The sequence below is a fragment of the Diuraphis noxia genome, unplaced genomic scaffold, assembly GCF_037042655.1.
Source record: "Diuraphis noxia isolate RWA-SAM2 unplaced genomic scaffold, SU_Dnox_SAM2 contig0003, whole genome shotgun sequence".
Classification (NCBI taxonomy): Eukaryota; Metazoa; Arthropoda; class Insecta; order Hemiptera; family Aphididae; genus Diuraphis; species Diuraphis noxia.
Genome location: NW_028301713.1, coordinates 74,020,968 through 74,041,956, shown reverse-complemented (window position 1 = coordinate 74,041,956; position 20,989 = coordinate 74,020,968). Strand labels below are relative to the sequence as shown.

The following is a 20,989-nucleotide window of genomic DNA, read 5'->3' as shown; positions in this document are numbered from 1 at the left end:
GTTTCAGGCGACGCGTTTCATCCAAACAAAGACCGAGGTTTATGTCTGAGAAAGTTGTACCGTTCAAATATTTTAAATTATAACAATAACTTTTGTCGAAATTCATTTGTGGCCCCGGAGCGGTACGCTGTATAGGAATGTGTTTCATGATATATTAAAAATCTCTATAATATTATATTACGTTTTCCAGATCAATATTTTACTCATTTATATTATAACAACTATAGCTGATCCTGCACAGCGTTGACCGCGTTAAATGAAATGCTCGAGGAATAACACCTTCTTAAACTCCGTTAAAATAATATGTTAACTGCAAAGATATTCAACACAGCTAGATACGTTGTTATGGTAATAGAACAATAATAAAATGTTATGGTTAAATTACATTTTCTTTTTTTTATTTTGATAACAATTATGTAGGTTTAGTATCAATCTAGGAAATCATCTTTTATTGGTTCTAGGAATAATAAATGAAATAAACCTATACCTAATAAAAAAAAAATTCCATTGAACATACATTTTTATAAAAATGTAGTTAAAATCTGACATGATTGACAAAATGAATATATAAGTTATTTTTTCAGATAATGTACTACTTTGAATAGAAGCTTTGATGTATCTCACTATGTTTACAATTATTTACTTTTGATATTATTGAAAAACAAAGTTTTTAGTAAAATGTGAAAGATTTTTTCGATTTGAAGAGGAACTGGAATTTAAAAATAACAAAGTTAAATTATAAATATCTACTAACATTATTTCAGTAGAGCAGTTGGTAGCGAACTATACTTAAACATTTTTTATTAGGTTTATACATATCACACTTTTTTTACATATTATGGATGCCCATCAGGAAATTATAAAAAAAGACTAACCAAAGGTTGGGTTAACAAATAACAATCTGGATAATATACGTAATAAATCTTGTTTAAAAAATAATAAGATAAATTATTTTCAATCTTAAACAAATATGATATCCAACTTATATTAACAAGCTATACTGAAACATTTAAAACATAGATAATTGATAAAAAATAAAATTATTTTTAGTAGCAATTGTATCTTGATGGTGTTCTGGAGAATCGAAGTAAAATACCTAATTTTAAAAGTAATCCTTAAAAACAAGAAATACATGTGTATTCCATGGTCTATGGAAATACGGACATTTACATGATAAATCAATTTTTGACTAAATCGATTTTGATTTTTTTTTTTTATCTAAGAAATGAAAAATTGTAGTCTTTAAATTCTTACCAAATATTCATTTTTTATCTATCAACAGGTATTGGTTTGTCAATTGAATTACAATTGATATCTACTTGGAACGTTCAGCATCAATAATTATATAACTATTACTATAGTCACTTATGATGAGATTTATTTAAGTCAAATGAAACAATTAATAATAGAAACACAGTTTTATTATTTTTTATTTTGTTGATAATTATATTTGAGTATACAGTACTCAGTACAAATAACAAATACAATAACATTATAAATCATAATCGACAATAACGCAGGATTTCAAAGCCTAGATACTATATATATTATATACATAAGATATATATTTTATATATGTATATTAATATATGCGTTACAAAATTGGAATGTATTCATTGCAATATAAAACGTTTTAATAGAAATGAATTACAGAACCGTAAATTGTACATTATAAGACTTTTAAAATATAGTCAAATTTTAAATTTTAAAAATTGAATAAAAAAAACTTTTTTAAAACAATAAAAATAAAATGCCATATTTTAACGTCAAGGATTTTATCAATATCCACTATTTATACCTTTATAGTTGAAATTAATATCCTACTGTTGGTGTATTATTATGTACTACTATACGAATGTGTTAATTAAGAGTACAATGTAATATTATATGCTTTAGTCTAAGATAAATATTGCTCAAATCATAATAACAAATACGTTGAAATATTTAAAAAAAAATCGATCAACTATAATTAATAAACATTAATAGTTTGACGTTTTATTGATGTTGCAATATTATAGTCGAATTTAAGATTCCAGAACTTAACACGATTTTATTGCTCATTTTCTATACTTCGTATGGTATTTAATGATCTGAAACGAAAAACAAAATTTTACAATTGGTAGGTACATATACCTATTTTTTTATCGTTTAATTATTTCTTACCCTCTCTTCGACTGCTATTTTTCTAGACTTCCATACGAATTCAAACACGGCAACTACACAAGCTACACCCATTCCACCCATTAGTACTACGAACACGCCGCCCACGTTAGCCAGACCCAATTCATTGGCTGCGCTATTGGACTTAGAAGTATCGTCCTAGAAAACGATTTAATTTAATTCTAATAAAAAGTTCTAACATTTATATTTTCATATAATTACCCGACAAGCTCCACCGCCTCTTTTTTCTTTCCACCATTTTGTTTTTAGTTTATGTAGTTTACCGATTTCCTGAAGTTTTAACACTGCCCCGCTAATCGCTGTTCTATATGGAGAATCTAACAAGCAAATACACTAAAATAAATAATTTTAATTTATACTATTTATAGACTGACATAGGTACCTATACAACCGATCAATATAATATACTCACTCGGGGGCATCGCTATTCCGTAACCTTTTGAATCCAAAAGCCCTCCGACTTGAGTGAGCTCGCAATTTCTCTCGATCACGTACTCAATACTAGTGGATTCCATTAAAAACGCATAATTTCCTTTCCCTTTTACAACTCTTTCCACGCCTTCGTTGTTAGAAGACATGAACACACTTGGTCGTGACGATTCCATAAACGACCACATCCTTTGGTAAGTAATGAAATTTGAGTCCTTGAAATTAACAATATGGTAAATTACAAATCGTCAATCGATGTTTTTGTTACGAAAAATATTACTCTGAAAAATCCAGCAGTCGAACCACCTCGAAGTGCGCCGTATTTTATTTTCGTCTGTTTAGCAAGGTCTTCGGCGCTTTCGATCGGCGAGTCCATTCTTTCCACAGTTAAAAACGCCGCCAAGTTAGCGGTATACGACGAGATCATGATTAACGTAAAAAACCACCACATGCCGGCCACTATTCTGGTGGAAACGGCCCTGCGATTAAATGATACGATGAGTGTAAACAATGTTATAATAATCAATTTTTTGGACGAACGAAAAGCCGTGCACTTATAATTAATCGAAAAACGCTTGTCGGAGACTACTGCTGCTGGATGTAGGTGAATACGAAAAGAATTAATGTACAACATAAAAAATAAAATGATAAATGCAGTGGAGATCGGCCCTCTGAGCCACGGCGAAGGAGCTAGCTGGGTACGTTTGCATGCGAACATAAAATACTTACTTAGGAGCCATATCAGATCCTTGTTGCATCAGAGAGCCGATCGTAAACCACAGTGAATTGTTCAAGGAAAACTTGTTTTCAAAAACATCTGGAGCTTCGGAGTTGCAAGGATGTGGATTTTCCCATTCATACGGACTAAACCTAAACACAAAACGTGCAAACACACTACAGGAGCTATTTAATATAATAGATTCGTCGTCATTCGTGTATCATGATGTTATACTTATATACTCCATGTATATACTTAGTGTGTGGTAATAATAACGGGTGTTTATGATTGCTAATTCTACCTATACGCTAACAGCGATGCGTCCAATGCAATATAAAAATAAATATGTGACAGTGCAGTATCTAAGTATATAATATATATCTATATGTATCATATACATAGGTACTCCGTTCGAAGTTTTCTTACTTGGGAAGTATATCGCAGCCCTGTTGCATCAAAGACCCGAACGCAAACCACATACAGTTCATGAGGGAGAACTGATTTTCTAGATTATCCGGATCTGGGTTACACGGATGGGGATTGTACCATTCGTAAGGGGTGAATCTTTTGTCCATCAAAATCACATTTCACATTTTATAATTATACATTTATGACTAATATTATATTTGTTCCATTAAGTAAAAGATATAAATATCATTAAGTAAAAGATATAAATATTTAAATTGTATTGTTATAGACATTTAAACTTGTAACACACTATTTTACTGTCAGTGGCGTAGCCAAGAGTTGGGGGAGCAAAGAAACCATGGCCTCCCTATCAGCGTATTTCTGAATTTGACAATATAGAAAAATAAATACTGACCACTTTTATACAAAAAAAAAAAATCCTAGAAGAATGTGAGTTTTAGTTTTGGCTTGAACACAATAATATATTATAATTTAAAAGCACCTGATTAAGACGTAAAAGTTGTTTGTAATAAATGGATATAAACACTAAGCCGTTAAAATTTTTATTAATTACAGTTAGACATATTATTTAATATTATAAATTATAGGACATATAATAAAGTATGAAATTTGTCTGAAGTAATGCAGGTGCAATGCTAATTTTGTAAGGTTTTTATTGCCTTCTCCCCATGTTTCGCTTCAGAAATCCTAGCAACGCCACTGATTATTATTATGCATCTATAGAACGCCAGTCCGAAATGAAATCTGATGATGTTAATTATAATAATGATGATTAAAGTATACGCATTATACCTGGCTAATATGTAGAGAAGAACGGATACGCCGAGATACGCCGTGGCCATGTATATCCACACGTCCAACGACAGTGGTGACAAAAACGAAAATAGGTTCGGTGGTTGTTTGATTGGTTTCCGGTACAGAATGCTTATGCCTGCGATTGTTCCAAGAATAAAATATTCATTAATAACATGTGTATGCAGATATAGTTGAGGTAATTGCAAGCGGTCTCCGAACATTTTTACTTGAGGGTCATAGAAAAATTTAAAGGCCAAAACGTAATAATTATTACACATTGTTTATAAAGTATTTTAAACGTACTTAAAAATAAATTACTATACTTATGTTGAACATTGAATGTAAAACAATAATATGTAAATTATGATTCATAAAAATAAGCGAGATGGCCGAAATGTTTATATTTTATTTTATTTTTATTTATTCTTCAAGAAAATAATGGGTCCCACTGAACATGTTCGTGTGGGGGTCCATGAGTTCACAATTTTTAATATCAATTCATTAAACGTTTAAAATAAATTAAATAATAAAAAAAATGAATGTAAAAGCCCATATGAATGGGTTGTTCATTTTTGGATAATTCACTACATTTAGCGAGACAGAAAAAACATGTCCACGGTCAGTAGTTTGGAGACACCTGCTACTGCACAACGTTATACATTATAATATGATGTCGTTCATTGGCTATTGAGGTACAAAAAAAAACATTTACCGAGGTTCATAAATGGCATAGTAAAATCGACTGCTTGTTCGCGGTCGTATGTAATGGTTAGATCAGCCACCACTAAATCCGCTCTCTGAAACATTTTATAGGAACCTAATTGTGGTATATATATATGTTAATTTGATTATATTTTATATATTTAAATAAAATACTAATAGAAAGTTTTAAAAATAATAATAATATTTTTATAATCTATGATATTTTAACCGATTATTTACACGATAAATTAATTTACCATACCCGTTAAATTATTAAAAATAACCGATTACGATAATCAAATATAAGAATGACCGTACCGATATTCGGAGTAGATGTACACAAAACACGTTTTGGTAAATAATGTTAACAGAGTTTTTAACAGGTGTTGTGTGCAGAAACTCTCTAATATAAAAACAATAATATTTTAATAAAATAAGTTGATATGTGATATCTACTTCTAGCTCCCGTCTGGATGATTATTACGTAAAATATAATATTATCATAACTGCGCAGTAAAATCGATCATTTTTAATATTATTCAGACGAGACAAACCTGTTGCAAAAGCTCTCCCATCATCCCGTCCCATTCCTTGGTGTCCTCATTATAAGAACCGTAACGGCCGTCTGGCACAAGTTTCAACGTATAGTTAAAGCCCAACAATTTTGATATTTCGTATATCAAATCGATTGCGTATCCTTCAAATTGATCGTTGCCCACTAGTTTTTGGCTGGATTCGCGGCGCATTGTGTACGGTGAACTCTGCAAAATATACAGATGATCAACGGTTAGAACGGTTAAATGTATAATGTGTGAGCTTTGTTCGTTCTGTGCAAAAGTTATGATTATTAGTATGAAAATTATGGACTAAAAGAGATTTCTAGAACTCTTCATTGCTTTGAACTTTAAGAAGTTATAACAGATTGAAATTCCAGAAAAATGTAATCATTTGTGTCTATATATATAATTGGAACGCTCAATCAGGTTAGAAATAATCGAGTTTGATTGAAGATTGATTTGTATTATTTTAAGTATAAACAATATTTTATTACTATCCTAAAAACTTATAAAAGTTTAAAAAAGTCTGAATAAGATTCAAGTTTACGTTCAAACATTTTGAGAATAAAATCAAAAACGTCATCCCTAATATAAACTATATAATAATATATATCATATGAAAATACTAGCCAGGATCAAAGTGACGACCAACGTCTTATTGTGCAGATTGTCGACGATACTAGAATACGCTTCGACAAAAGACCTCGTGAAGTTAATCCCTTGACTGGAGTTCCAAGTGCCGATCTTAGACAGCCCCTCTTTGTTCACTTCCACCACGTCCAATTCAAAGTCCGTCCTAAACCCTTGGTTGTCGAACTTTATGACGCCGGTCAGACCACTTATTTCTACCTATAAGTATGGCGGATACGACGACAAAATGATAAAACATGAAACAAACGTAGGTACACATATTATTTATTAGGTACTCGGCGACGATCATGAAATATTGTACATAATATTTCGTATTTTTGGCATTACTATTTTCATATAATTTATTAAACTATATCCATGGGACCATGTATCAGAAGCGTCGCAACTCAATGGTTTTATATCAATCTTTTGGCTGCTGTCCAGGTCGTGGAGTGCTCTGGCGAATAGATGGACGGCGTCGTAAATTAAAGCAGTTTCCGTCTAAACAGACAAATGTTATGTCGTTTAAGGTATAAATATTGCAATACGCCATAATACGCATAATACACATTTATAAACGACCGTTCATTTTTCTTACCGACATGACGGTGAAATTTTCTCCCTGCAACAATATAGTTGAATCAAAAACATGATAATATGATGAATATGAATGCTTTATTTAGGTATATGCACTGTGTGCCATGTGCAAATAGGTTTTCTCCGAATAATGTAATTTTTGGTGAATATTTTTACTCGTGAGTAAATCAAAAAACCCATTAACTAAAGTGACGGCCTTTTATAGAAAATTACCTCATTTTAAAATCAATTGTCAACGCGTTGTATGATTACAGTATGTTTAATATAATACGGTGTAAACACATAACGATACAAACGGAGTGATTCATTTGTGATTAGATACTCATTACTTTAGAAAATACTCTTTATTTTTTTTTAAATATTTCTTTTACATAATATTAAGTATTATTAAGTACAACAATTTATATACTTTATAATTTTTCACCATTATAACTTTTAAATTTTTTACTCTTTTGAATGGCAACTTTAATTTCATATTCTGAAGCAGAATATTCTTCGGAGAATATCTAAATAATACAAAAAAAACTCAAATTTCAAACAAGTGATTTATTAGTTATGAGTATTTATTACTAATCTAAGCGGAGTATCTACTACTTTGACACTTCACACTCCATAGTCCACACCAGTTATCTAAACATTCTAAACTTTGAAATTTAAATATACTTATAGGTCAAAATATTTCAAAAGTATAAAATAAAATTATTATTTATCGAAGTAGTGCAAAAAATATTCTGCTATGGATAAAAAATTGAAAAGCAGGTTGTCATTATAAAAGTTAAAAAAAATATTTTCAATAAAGTTAATATTATGTTAAAGTTCTTATAATATGTTAAATGATTCATCCAGTATATATCAATGTATAAAGTAACTATCGTAATATAAAGTTATAAACAAACCGTTAAATGTACTTAATCGTAAAATTAATATTATTATTATTATTATTATTATTATTATTATTAATGAATAATGGCGAGCATTCGGTTATGATGGAAGTGGTTCATTAATGAAAGCAATTAATTCAACGCAATTGACTGTAAAAGTACCAATACATCAATATTATATGTTATATATTATACGCGTGTGTAAAACTTCGTCAGTCCATGATGGTGCCATATGGCAGAACACACAATATCGAACTATATTATTGTATAAAATGAAAAATACTTCACAAATTATAATATTATGTTTCTTTTCCCGGGTTGTTTTTTTTTTTTTTTTTTTTGCTGAATATATCGGATAATATAAAAAAATATGTATTTACGGTAAACCCTATAGTCTATACGATGTTTGGTTTCATAAGTAATTATATTTTCGAGACTAGATAAATACCTATATGTTTTAATTTGCAACAAAAGCTACATATAAATTATAACTATAAACTATCACTGGAATCCTATACATATAACACATATGAATATATTATGATATCTTATAATATTATTTATACGACAATAATACAATGTACTTATGTACCTATAAAAATATTATTACACTGCAATATTTTGTAACTCTAAATACTTTTCTTTTAGTAATAAAATCATTTTTAATAATTATTATATTTATCGTGTTTATAGATGAACACGAGTGGGTTTAATTCGATTCCAAACGATTTCACTTTTGAGAACACAGATGCGAAAATATTTATTGGGTATATCAAAAAAATCCCATAATTATTGCGGTATAATTTCGTCCTAAATATGCTTCAATGCTGTCAATTTTATAATTATCTACACCATTTTCAAAATAATACAATCAAAAGAAATGTTTTTTTTCATAAGTTCTAGAAATATTACAGAAACAGTATTAATTATTAATATACCAATCAGTTTGTATTCAAATATAATATAATGATTAATAATACTATACGATGTAATCGTATTATATGAATTATATATATATCTATTCATTGTATAGTTAATTTGTATGGAATGTATATGTGATTTTATATTGTGAATAATTTCTTCGAAAAAATTAAATCTTAACTTTAACTTCAAATTTAAAAATGTCAAGCAAAAACTATAAAAATGATTCGGTTACCAATTTGGAAAATGTGTAAATGAATACAAAATAGGAATTAATCAATTAACAGAACCAATTAATTTATTATTAGCTATTGTTCTAGGTATACATATTTTCAAGTTATATTAGTCGATAAGTCATAAAAATAAAAACTTAATATTTTGATTGTTCTTAATATGCATACGTCATACATAGTAATAACATGGATTATAATATATACTTTTATATATAGGGAGTGGGTTAAATCGTTTCATTTATTATTTCGACAAAATACTACAATATTCGGATATAAAGGTGATAAGTAAATATTAATGCCTAGTTTATATTATATTATGTTAAACGATAAAACGACAAAGCAGTGGACTCACCCATTGTTTCAGCACTTTTTGCACTACTGGTGTATCGGGATTGACTAACCGGAAACCTGTGATGTTTGTACCGCCGTATTTAAATTCGTCCAGATCGATCGTATGAAGATCCTAAAAATTCAAAATTATAGCTATAATACACAGCGTACATTAAATACAGAATAGGTAATTATTTTTGTATCGCAAACCCAGTAATATTGTAAGAAATTTTTACAAGGAATTTTCTAAAAGCTACAGAAGATAAATACTATTTTACATAATATCTTATCAGTATTTGTTTCCAAAAATAAAAGTTTAAAAACCCTTGTATTTTCTAAGATTTTTCTTGGTTCACGATAAAAAAAAAATCATCCTGTTTATTATATAGACAGGTAAATTCACCAGCGACGTGATCAGATAGCTGTGATAGTCGCTCATCATTCCAATTTGTTGTGCTTGTTTCAACACGTCATATATTTTTTCGGTGGAACAGTCTAGTATGACGTGCGATTCTGCCGAATTTTTTATCTGCTTCAACAGTGGCCTGCGCGTAAACAGAATCATTCATTTTTTCAATCAATATTCGATTCAGTATATATATATAATAAACATATATAACCGGCCGGAACACGGGAAGGAACGATATTATACAATATATAAACATCAAATGACACAGGGTGTACAAACAAAAAACTTGTATGAAAATAAATCTAACATTTTCACTTTCCCGCATTAATTTTTTTGATTAAAATCAAAATTAAATTGTTATAAATAAAAAAATTGGTCTTTGCTCATTACTCATTAGATATGGAAATATTTCGAAAAAAATATAACTATTGTATTTATTTGTTCACAAGCATTTTATGAATGACTATGCATGGCGAATCATCAGTCTATTTTGTTAATATTTAAGTATACTGACTACTACTTAACATTAAATTAATATGCCTATCTATAATATACAGATGTCGTTATAATGTGCAATACATTGATATTAGATTTTCCAAAAAATGGCACATATAGATCCTCCTTAGACTTAGTATTGTAGGTAATATGAATAATAACTAATGACTAATGTGTTTTCTAAAAGAATAATATTATATACAGTTATACCTATTATTAGTTAATATTTATAATTTATTTTAACAATTACATTTGAAACAAAAGACTCTTTAAGAATGTAACACCTAAGACCATGCCCTTTCATCTTCACTCTCACACCTAAATACGTCTTTGGCTTTTAAAATGTTCACCTGTGATCTCGGCCGGAGCCCAACTGGCGGATCGTGATCGGATACGCCGAAAGTGCGCCGTTCCTGGCTTTCAACAGTTCTTGCAGCCTAACCAGACCTTCGTTGCTCTCGTATATTATTGTGAACGACTTCCAACCCCATTTTTTCACCAAATCCAAGTACGCCTATATATGACAAGGCGTAATGTGTCGAAATAAATGTTGTGAACCATACATGATATTATTTAACATTATACATTTATAAATGATATTATGATGATTCGTTCGTACAATAAATCATAATATAAATATGCCATATACATACAATAATAACGATATATTATGATATTATATATAATATACACGTTACCTTGGACAATACGGTCGGATGCGGATACAGATTGACCAAGCAACTCTCGCGCCGCAGCTTGTAGTCCCATCGCGTTTCCAAATGTGGTATTTCCATTGTGTCGCAAATGGACTGGACGTGACTGGATATCTGAGCGGACTGCGGCCCGAAAACTGCGGCGACGCCAAGCCGGAGTAAACTGCACACTACAACGAATTGGATTAAAAAAAAAAAAAAAACAGTGATGTTGAGCAAATGCATTTTTTATAATATCTTTAATTCATGTATATGTATAATATTATATCAATGACAGGTATATAACCTCTTTTGGAAGCATGGAAACTGTCTTGCGGTGATACTTTTTCTAGCTGGCCCGAGAGGTTTGACCTACTAAGTATGTGCCGATTGGCGTTGACATCGTAGATGGCATGTTTGAACACGTTTTCTTGGTTAATGTCATTTGGATGAAACAAACCCCCTGAAAATTGAAAATAATAGATAATTATTTAATATTACTCACAGATTGTATTACGATATTGACCGAATACTTTTAACATTTAGATCTATAGAATAAAAATATTTTAAAAGTAATGATTACAATCAACTTTACACGTATAAATATTAAACAATAGGTGTTTTGTATTTTGTTTTTTAAGTTCACTATAAAAATTGTGAAAATATCTATTACACTAAGTTTGAACTATTAAACAAAATGATTAAAATAGGTACAATTTAAAAAAAAAGCGGGTAAGTGGATGTCGCTCTGCTGTACATTAGGGGGTGGGGTGGACCTCTGACTAGGGTAGGTTAAATTTGAATGCAAAGATAGGTATCATTGTATACGAAAAACGATTCTGAACGGAGAAGATTTTTCAGTCTAGGATAATATACTTTATTTAAATATTGTCATACATTCTATTTTGAAACAAATATTTTATTTTTCAATAAATTGGACGCATTTTGCATAAGGCATGGTTAATCAATTTTTCCAAAAACATTGCATGTAGTTATCATAATTCATAATACCTTATATCATCATAGATATACATATACCTGGTTTGAGGATAAATCGTTATCATTACGCGATTTCATAAAAATTTAAAACTCAAACGCTCAAAACATTTTTCCTATAATGACGCTTCAAATTTTCTCTATAGCTATTTGAAGCAAAACTTATGGAAAGCTTATAGTGTTAAATTTTATAACCTTAGTCCTTAAATATAAATACAAACAATATTATGAATTTTGAACAACAAAATAATTCGCAAATATTCATGGTTTTGACGTTTTTTTTATCAATATTTGAAATTCAAATGCTAATAAAAATTTAATTTGAATTTCCGGTGGACATTTTTTTTTTTTTTTTGATAAAGATTGACAAATTTGTAAGGAATCTTGTATTAAATTTTCAAATCTTAGATTTAAAAATAAAATTTTTCATGAATTTCTAGCTTAAAACAATTTGCGAATTTTTGTGATGTTTACGTATTTTGTCAAAATTCAAAATTTGATTGCTTATAAAATTGTGACTATGAATTTCTTTTATTTTTCAACTGCTATTGTAATAATATGTTGAGAGCCTTGTATTAAATTTTCAAAATTTTCTACTCAAAAAATAAATTTTTATCGATTTTAATTTAAAAAAACTAATAATGATCGAAAATTGCATAGACTTATGAATAGTTCAACTTAAATCAAAAATTTTTGAAAATTTTATAGTAGACAGAATATACTTATATAAACATTCGGTGAAAATTGCATGTAACAATCGACATTTGTTTTAAAGTTACATCAAAAATCAAAATCGATTTTGTCGAAAACTGATTGTACGTAAAATTTCCTGTTTTCCCTTAACTTTTAGTTTGTTTATCCCGATTATATAGAAAAATATTAAGAATTATTTTTGACCCCCAAAGTACCAACTAGATTCACTTTCTGATCGAATAAGGTACTGAAGTCGAAAATTGAAGCACTTTTACTACCCCAAAACGTGATGACAGACACAAAAAAAATATTCATGGTTTTGACGAATTTTAGTCAATATTTGAACTTCAATAATAATTTAAAAAAATTGTATTTATGTATTCTTATAATTTTTTTATCAGTATAAGAATAACTTATGAGGAACTGTGTATTAAATTTTCAAGTTTTTTTATAGGGCCAAAAAAATTTTATCGACACTTCAAAAAAAGTTTTTCACAAAAATTTAAAATTTCAGTTTTCATTAAATATCTAAAAAAAAGTCAAAATATTTCGAAATTTAATCATGTAAAGAAAATGCCAATCTAAATAACTGGTGAAATTTTCATGTATCTACGACATTCTCGGTTACACTAATTTCAAATTTGCTTATACTTTATTTGAAATAAATATATTTTTACATATTCATCATTAGGATGCCATCATACTATAATGTTAGTTACATGTTTAACAAAAATTTTTAATAATTATAATTATTGTTATTTTTGAACAAAATGATAATGCCATGACGACAAAGCCTAAAATTCGTTTATATAAATCTTACATTTAATTATTATAATTATATTATATTCTAATATAAAACTATTACTTGTAATCTTTTGTGGTAAATATTTTGAAATCAAGACCCAATTCGCTAAATGTATTCAAAAATATATACCTATTCTGCATGTCAGTGAAATTGGTTCCTCAACATTACCTGATAGATTCATACAACTTGTAAATGTCTTAAAAATTAAATTTAATAATACATCAAAAAACTAAAAAGCGTTTAATTAAAAAACAGTTGTTTATTTTTTAAAACCATTTCAAAGAAAAAGGAACTTCACAAGCTGCCCGTACAGCCATCCGATAAAATTTATCAGATAAAAAAAATGCATTTATTTATGATTACTAAAAACCAATTTTCAATTAATAACAAATTACTAACACATTTTTTAATAAATTAGATAATGACTTACTATAATAGGATAACTGTTCAGACAACTATTCCTCAGCTAGTGGCTTGCATTTTTAATTTTTTAGGAATGTATAATTATATATATATATATATATATATATTATACTAACATGTTATCCAGCCTTCTAAATTCGCTGCATGTTACTACTTAGTACTTAATCATAACAACTCATTCAACTTTCCAGTTAAAGTTACATAGCTTTTGATCAATGAGATTGGTTTCCCGAAAGTAAAATTTATAAAACTTTGACACGTAATTGATTATAATATTAAAAAAATTTATGTTTGGGGCTGATAATTTTGAGTATTGAGAAATAGTTGTTTAATAGAGGCAGTTACAAAATGTTAAACATACATAAGCACGTTTTTTTTTTATAGCCATTTAAAGTTCAAATTTAGCAAAATGTATTTAATTGAAAATTTACAAATTCTTTAGTTGTTAAAAATTTATAAAACGTTTCACACTTATAGCTAAGGATCGAAAATGTAAGGCAAAGTTCTACGTAAGTAATTAATTCTGCAGTAAACAAAATCTTAAAACTATACAAACACAGTTTTATTTTATAGTTATTTAAAATTCAAATTTGGATGAAATTACAACTAAATAATCAAAATATCTTGAGTACCTATACTTTATAATCTAATTTTAATAGTTAATGTCATCAATGACTTATATTAATAGTTAACAATACATTGTATATATACTATGGATGACTGAGTGAATCGGGTACATGATGATTCTGATTTGATCAATTCGAAATTCACTTTATAGATGCATACATTTTTTTTGAAATAAAAACAATATAACTAATATAATTGTATAATTGTATAAAATATCCTAGACCGACTGACTGTTTCCGCTCAGAATTGATTTTCGTATATAATGAATAATGATATTATATCACTGAATTCAAATTTAATATCATCCATTACAGTAAACTATACTGTACAACTGAGCAACATACACTTACCCGCTTTTTATAGTTCAAATTATAATATTTTAGTTTCAAGTTCAATCATTGTATTGAACGTGTAATGTGACCTAAGCAAGTTTAATGTTTTTCTTTGGTATAGGTGTTGGTTTTCCCTTTACAATATTTCCCCACAGGTAACAATAAAACTACTTATAACCACCACTGATAGTGTTATGTATTATATTGTTTTATTTAAACATCTAGTTGATCAGTACAAAAAAAAAACATTTTTCGAGAACTAAGATAACCGAATATTTTTTTCCTGACAATAGCTATTCATAAAACCTTAAAACATATACAATCCCGATACTTAAATGATTATAGTAAAAATATAGTTTAAGATAAAAGCATGCAGAAATTATGTATAGGTACATAATTGCATTTTTAATTCACTATTCCAAATCAGAAAAGTTTTTGAAGTACCTATACTTTGATGTATAAAAATTGAATTTTGAACGAATATCTAGTTTACAAATTATAAGTACTTAAAGATTTGATGAGTGGAGTAGAGTAATACACTAATACAGGGGTACTTGCTCTGCGAAATGTTTTTCCAGCACTACTCTAAACATCTAAACTTATAAAATCTTATAACTCATAAATGAATTTATTGTCCGAAATTTGATTTTGATAGATCTAAATACTCCGTATAAAAATTATTAGTATAATAGTAATTTATTATACTACTAATTATTATTAGTAAATATACGTTGTTGTTCAAAATATTAAAAACTCAATAAAAAAAAAATTATAACGATGAAAATATTAGATTTGTAAATGTTGTATTGTGGCGGATTAAAATTATATAAAAGACACAATTTCAAAAACGTTAATGTTTTCTGAAATAGTGATAGTGTAACAAGTTAAATTTATTGATACGTGTTATAGGAAAAAGCATCTATAATAATGTTTCACAATAAATTGTATGATATGCTCTGCGCTTACCGATTCTGATCGTATCGGGTAGAGCGGATACTCGGCTCGCAAGGTGAATAATCCAAATGACGATTTTCAACTTCATATTTTTCGGCCGTGTTTGGACGGCGACCGAGTGATTAAATACAAAATATCGCTCTACAGAGCATAAAACATATCATATATATTATATGTGTGTGTGTGTCTACATACGCGAATCCACGACCACCGGACAAGTGCCCGTCGAGTGGTCCACTGAATGGCGAAAAAGAAATTCCGTTTCTCGCATCGTTCGTTTTGGGGCCCCACAACCCACATGCGCGCCGGGTCGTAATATGATCGGGCACGACCGGAGGCTGTGCGCTGAGGTCGCCGCCGCCGCCGCTGCTATGGTTTCCTTTTTAATTTTTCTTCCGTTTTATTACTTTTTGAAAACGTAACCAACCCCAACCGCACGCCCACTCCACTTCTGCAGCGGATGCTGCGACGACAAGTGCACATAATCATCGTACACACACAACAAACTCGCGGCGGTTAATCATCGTAGTTGATTTTATCGTCATATTATTTTATCATAATATCTAATACAACACACTACACAACTTTATAATTAAAATGTACCTATTATTCCTACGTGTTTCATTTGCTCGTCTGAATTTTACACGGTCACATAGTATTCCACACGGTCCAAAGAATTAACGTAATCGGGTATACGCTGATGTTATGAGCACACCATGCCTGTTTGATGCGGCATGTGCTGCCTGAGCTCAGAAGACGCTGAATATTTGCTGATATTACAATTTAATGTATATTTTTGAATACCAAACAGTTTGAGACCGCGAATTTCGAGCAAATATAGAAATTATAAAGAGTAATACGATTAGCTCATGTGGCATTTTTTAGTTTTATGATGTACAATTGTAGGTATGATACATTTTTTATAATAATTATTATAAATTAAAATTAAATAAATATAAAATATTAATTAATAAAATAAAATCATTGGGTAAAAAAGGTCATATCTATCACCCATATTTTAATAAGTTCATCATAAATGATAATAATTTCGCGATAAAATTTAGAATCAAAATTCGAACAAGTATAATTTTTTAGTTATTTAACTTTGTGTATTAAGGATAATACTAAAATATATCCATAATAATAGATTTAGAAGATGAGAGCTAAGGCGATTTAAGAATTCTACTGATTAATATTTATAAATATCAATAATATATAAAAATAACCCAAGTATAATAAATACTACATCCAATATTACATATAATTTTATATTTTTTAAACCATTTTTAAGGACTATATTATCTTTATATAAATATTTTAACAACTGAGAAATTACACGTTAGAATTTTGATTGTCGTACGCCAAAATGTTCAGGGAAATGATCGGCTAAATAGTTCACAGTAAAAAATGAAGGTTTTAATTTTAACAACAATTGTAAATTTGACACACCACAGAATACTCCTCAGTCCTGAGATAAATAATTCAAAAAATCACAATCATTTGAAAATATGATCTTTTAATATAGATATTTATATTTAAAAGTTTAAAAATTCAGATCATTTATTGATATGCATTATTGAAGGGAAAAAAGGGAAATATATTCAAAGGTTCCACAAGACGTACGAGTAGTGAGTAGATACAAGATAATAGATAAAATCAATAGATCCAAAGGTCAACATTTAGACCGTTTATTGTGGTAGAATACTGAACTGAACACTTTCCAGTCCACGCTCACGCAAAAGGTTTACATAATATAATAATGTAATAATAATAATAATAATAACATTTAAACTCTACTCCTGTGACCCACACGGTTTATTTATTACGTGCAGTGTGTACGATTAATCTTGCAGGAAAGTGTGCGATTTACGATCGTTTAAATTCGGATGCCACCCTAGCCTAACCCTCCAAGTGTTTTTGGAAAATGAGTTTGCGTTTTATTTATACATATATATATATAAACACATATAGGAGGCTCCTCCGGTCGGTTGCCAAGCAACTACGCTATACCGGATTATAATCGATCCAAGTAGCTAGCTACCTACTATTCGGTCACTCGTGTATACATAGCTGTAAAATAAATAATAATACACTATCGAGGTGCTACTATATAGACAAACTCGCGTGTGTTTATTGGTTGATTATTCGCATTTGTTGTTGTTGATGAAAAATATTATTATTGTTATTATTAGGTATATGAAGTAGGCACTAGGCAGTGACATAACGTGAAACTCTGTGGCCCTAGAACCCATTTACGTCACGAAGAATTGTAGGCGAATAGGTAATTTTGTCAATTATTTGGGTATGAAAATATTTTTAAATGTACGTTTAAACTATCATCTATACCGACTATACCAGACAATATCTCGCTAATACCTACCTAACGTCCTAATATGTTGATTTTAATTCAAAGTGATAAATTAACACTAAATAATTTACTAAATAATTTTACTAATTTACTCTAGAATCTTGGTTTACAAAATAAGAAGTGGGGATTATAAACAATGTTCTATAATTTTGGGGATACGCTTTTCTTAGTTACATTAAGCCCCCTTGCCCAATCACCTCCCCCCCCCCAAGCACTCGCTCAAGCACTCCCCAATCGCCACCTATGGTCCTGACTTAATTACGTCACTGGAAGTAGGCTATAACAGCTAAGTGATTTTAACAGATATATAGGTAGGCACCAACACTTCGTGTTCCGTCGCTTAAGAACCACCGATGTTAATCTCAGCAGTAACTGATATTTGCAAATTTTCAGTGAAAACAAAAAATTGATTCGTTGCTTATACACTGCAGTCACTGCACGAAAGTTAGTATACCCATACATTTTTAGTGTATAATAAACGATGGCGGCGCTGTTGACGTAATGCGCAAGCAGTTCCGGCAGCGTCGTCGATAATAAGAAAAAAAAAAAAAAAAGTATACCCATGAAATATTAATAACACTCTTAACTCTTACTATAAATTTCTAAAAATGTATTTCAACGAAAACTTCATCAGTTTGGAATTGAAATTGGGCACTGACCATGATAATATCTGATTGGCCAATGGCCACAAAAACAAACGATTCCGTATTTCTGCGTACAAGACACAATAGAGACACTTGGAGCCTGGAGGGATGACATTCTGATCTTTTCATAGCTCGATTATAGAGAGTTAATCTTAATTCTTCGGGTTTCATAATAATATAATAAATTCATGAATACGACCGCGAGTCAAGACAATTATACTCATCTATTGTATAAGCCACGGTTATCTACTGCGTCAGGTCTATAAACAAACGATACACCTATTAATAGTTAATAGGTATATGAAGCATACCTATCTTTATATTCCATGAATTCTTAACTCTTATCACGCTTCATGACGTAAACACTTGTGATTAGTACTATCACAGAATTCTGTATATATATCACGGTTTAAGATATACAGGTTAGCTATCGCCGGCCCGCTATACGGTCTGATTGTGTAACGGTTCAGTTGTTCATATTTTCACCACACGCGTAAAGCGCTAGTAGTAAGTAGGGCTATATTTTACTTACTATAGGTAGTGTACTAGTGTATCCTACATGATAGAATTTAATGAATTAATGATCATACATTTAATATCTAAATAAATATAATATAAATTAAAAAATATATTTAAATATATTTATTCAGATATCTATTATGTCGATATAATATTATATATTATTAAAAGATGGTTTAAAAACATATCCAATCATCTTCAAAACTTTTTAAATAACCTTCAGCCCAGCCAATTACCTACCTACATTAAGATATTTACCTTAATATACCTATAATATTATATTGTCTTACATTCACTCCATTTGTCATTGTCTTCATTGTTTTGTAATTAAATACAAATAATTTTCAACATTTTCATTATTGAATTTAAATATTTTCCTTATACTTACTATTATTATTGTAACTGAAAACATTACAGTAATTCAGCCTCTTCATAACTGTAACAAAATATTTCAAATAAGTTTATTCTAGTGTTTCACAATTTAATTTAACCTTAAATTGCAACAGCAACTAGACAATATTACCAAAACAAATTAAAGAAAAACAACTGAAAGATTAAATTTATTAAATAATGCAACTAAACTACTAAAAAAACAAAAAGCCATGCTATTAATAATATATAAAAAAAAATTAGGGAAAAGCTTTAGAGTTTCTCTTAGGTTGAGATCAATTTAGCAATTTTTTTTTTTGTCTGCTTTTTTTTATATCAAAACGATTTTCTTGAACAGCAAAGTGGCGCATTCGCAATACAATGAAATTAGTCAGAATAGATGTGACAATTACATTTTTATGTTCAAAGCAGGGAATTACAATTTTATTAGAGTTGGACTTATATCCAGTTTGGCATCCAACAACGCAGCACGAACGTGGCATTATTCACTATGATAAAATATTGGACCACAAAAATTAAAAGAAATACATTATCAATATAGTTAGGATGTAGATGACCTAAAAAAAAAACTTAAAAATGCCTAAAAAAACATAATAAGTGAAAAAAATGTATTTATAAATAATAATTTTTATTAGAGATATGGGTATAATAGTATTTTAAAATATGAATTATAATATTAATAAACAATAGTACATTTTATACATTATTTAAAATTATTGAAAATAAATTAAAAAGTAAAATATAATTATTAAAAATAAATTAAAAAGTAAAATATAAATAAAGAATGTATAACACCAAAAACCCCCACAATAATAATATTAAAATTATTTTTTTTTTTATGTTATACAAATTATATAAAATATAAAAAAAATGACTTAAAAATGTTGAAAAATGACCTAAATAAATTAAAAGTTGTATCTACAGCTAAAAATGCAAAATAGAATTAGAATATTCTGCATCAAGGGAGCATAATAATTACTTAAAGGCAATCGCAATAATTCGCAAATCTCAATCAGAAATTACTAATTAGAAAAGAAATAGAAAATCACAATCACAATATTGAATTATCGAATAATAATATAGGTAGTTCCGAGTTCCCTAACATGCAGCTATATGACCCTACTTACTACTAGCGCTCTACAGATGTGGTGAAATTATGCACTAAACCCGTGACGAGTTCTGACCGCAGCTATCAATACAATTTAGACAGCCGATAGCTAACCTGTATATCTTAAACCG

General features: G+C 29.0%; 1 protein-coding gene across 4 annotated transcripts; it reads right to left on the bottom strand.

Moving 5' to 3' along the window:
- Positions 1-1,412: 1,412 nt before the first annotated feature.
- On the bottom strand, positions 1,413-16,085 carry KaiR1D (Kainate-type ionotropic glutamate receptor subunit 1D). 4 transcript variants are annotated; one of them, XM_089223578.1, is made up of 19 exons: positions 15,842-16,083; positions 11,307-11,462; positions 11,006-11,190; positions 10,658-10,821; positions 9,807-9,948; positions 9,426-9,536; positions 7,040-7,063; positions 6,790-6,942; positions 6,442-6,660; positions 5,809-6,015; positions 5,265-5,349; positions 4,550-4,688; positions 3,755-3,892; positions 3,340-3,480; positions 2,891-3,089; positions 2,594-2,825; positions 2,383-2,498; positions 2,164-2,319; positions 1,413-2,090 (listed from the first exon to the last, which is right to left on the bottom strand). In XM_089223578.1, exons 1-19 carry the CDS (start codon positions 15,915-15,917, stop codon positions 2,058-2,060), a joined length of 2,676 nt encoding a protein of 891 aa, XP_089079704.1. In that variant the 5' UTR covers positions 15,918-16,083; the 3' UTR covers positions 1,413-2,057. The 4 variants fall into 4 exon arrangements, 3 of the variants coding, with proteins under 3 accessions (XP_089079704.1, XP_089079706.1, XP_089079705.1); XM_089223580.1 differs by lacking the exon at positions 3,340-3,480; XM_089223579.1 differs by lacking the exon at positions 3,755-3,892.
- Between the last annotated feature and the right edge of the window lie 4,904 nt (positions 16,086-20,989).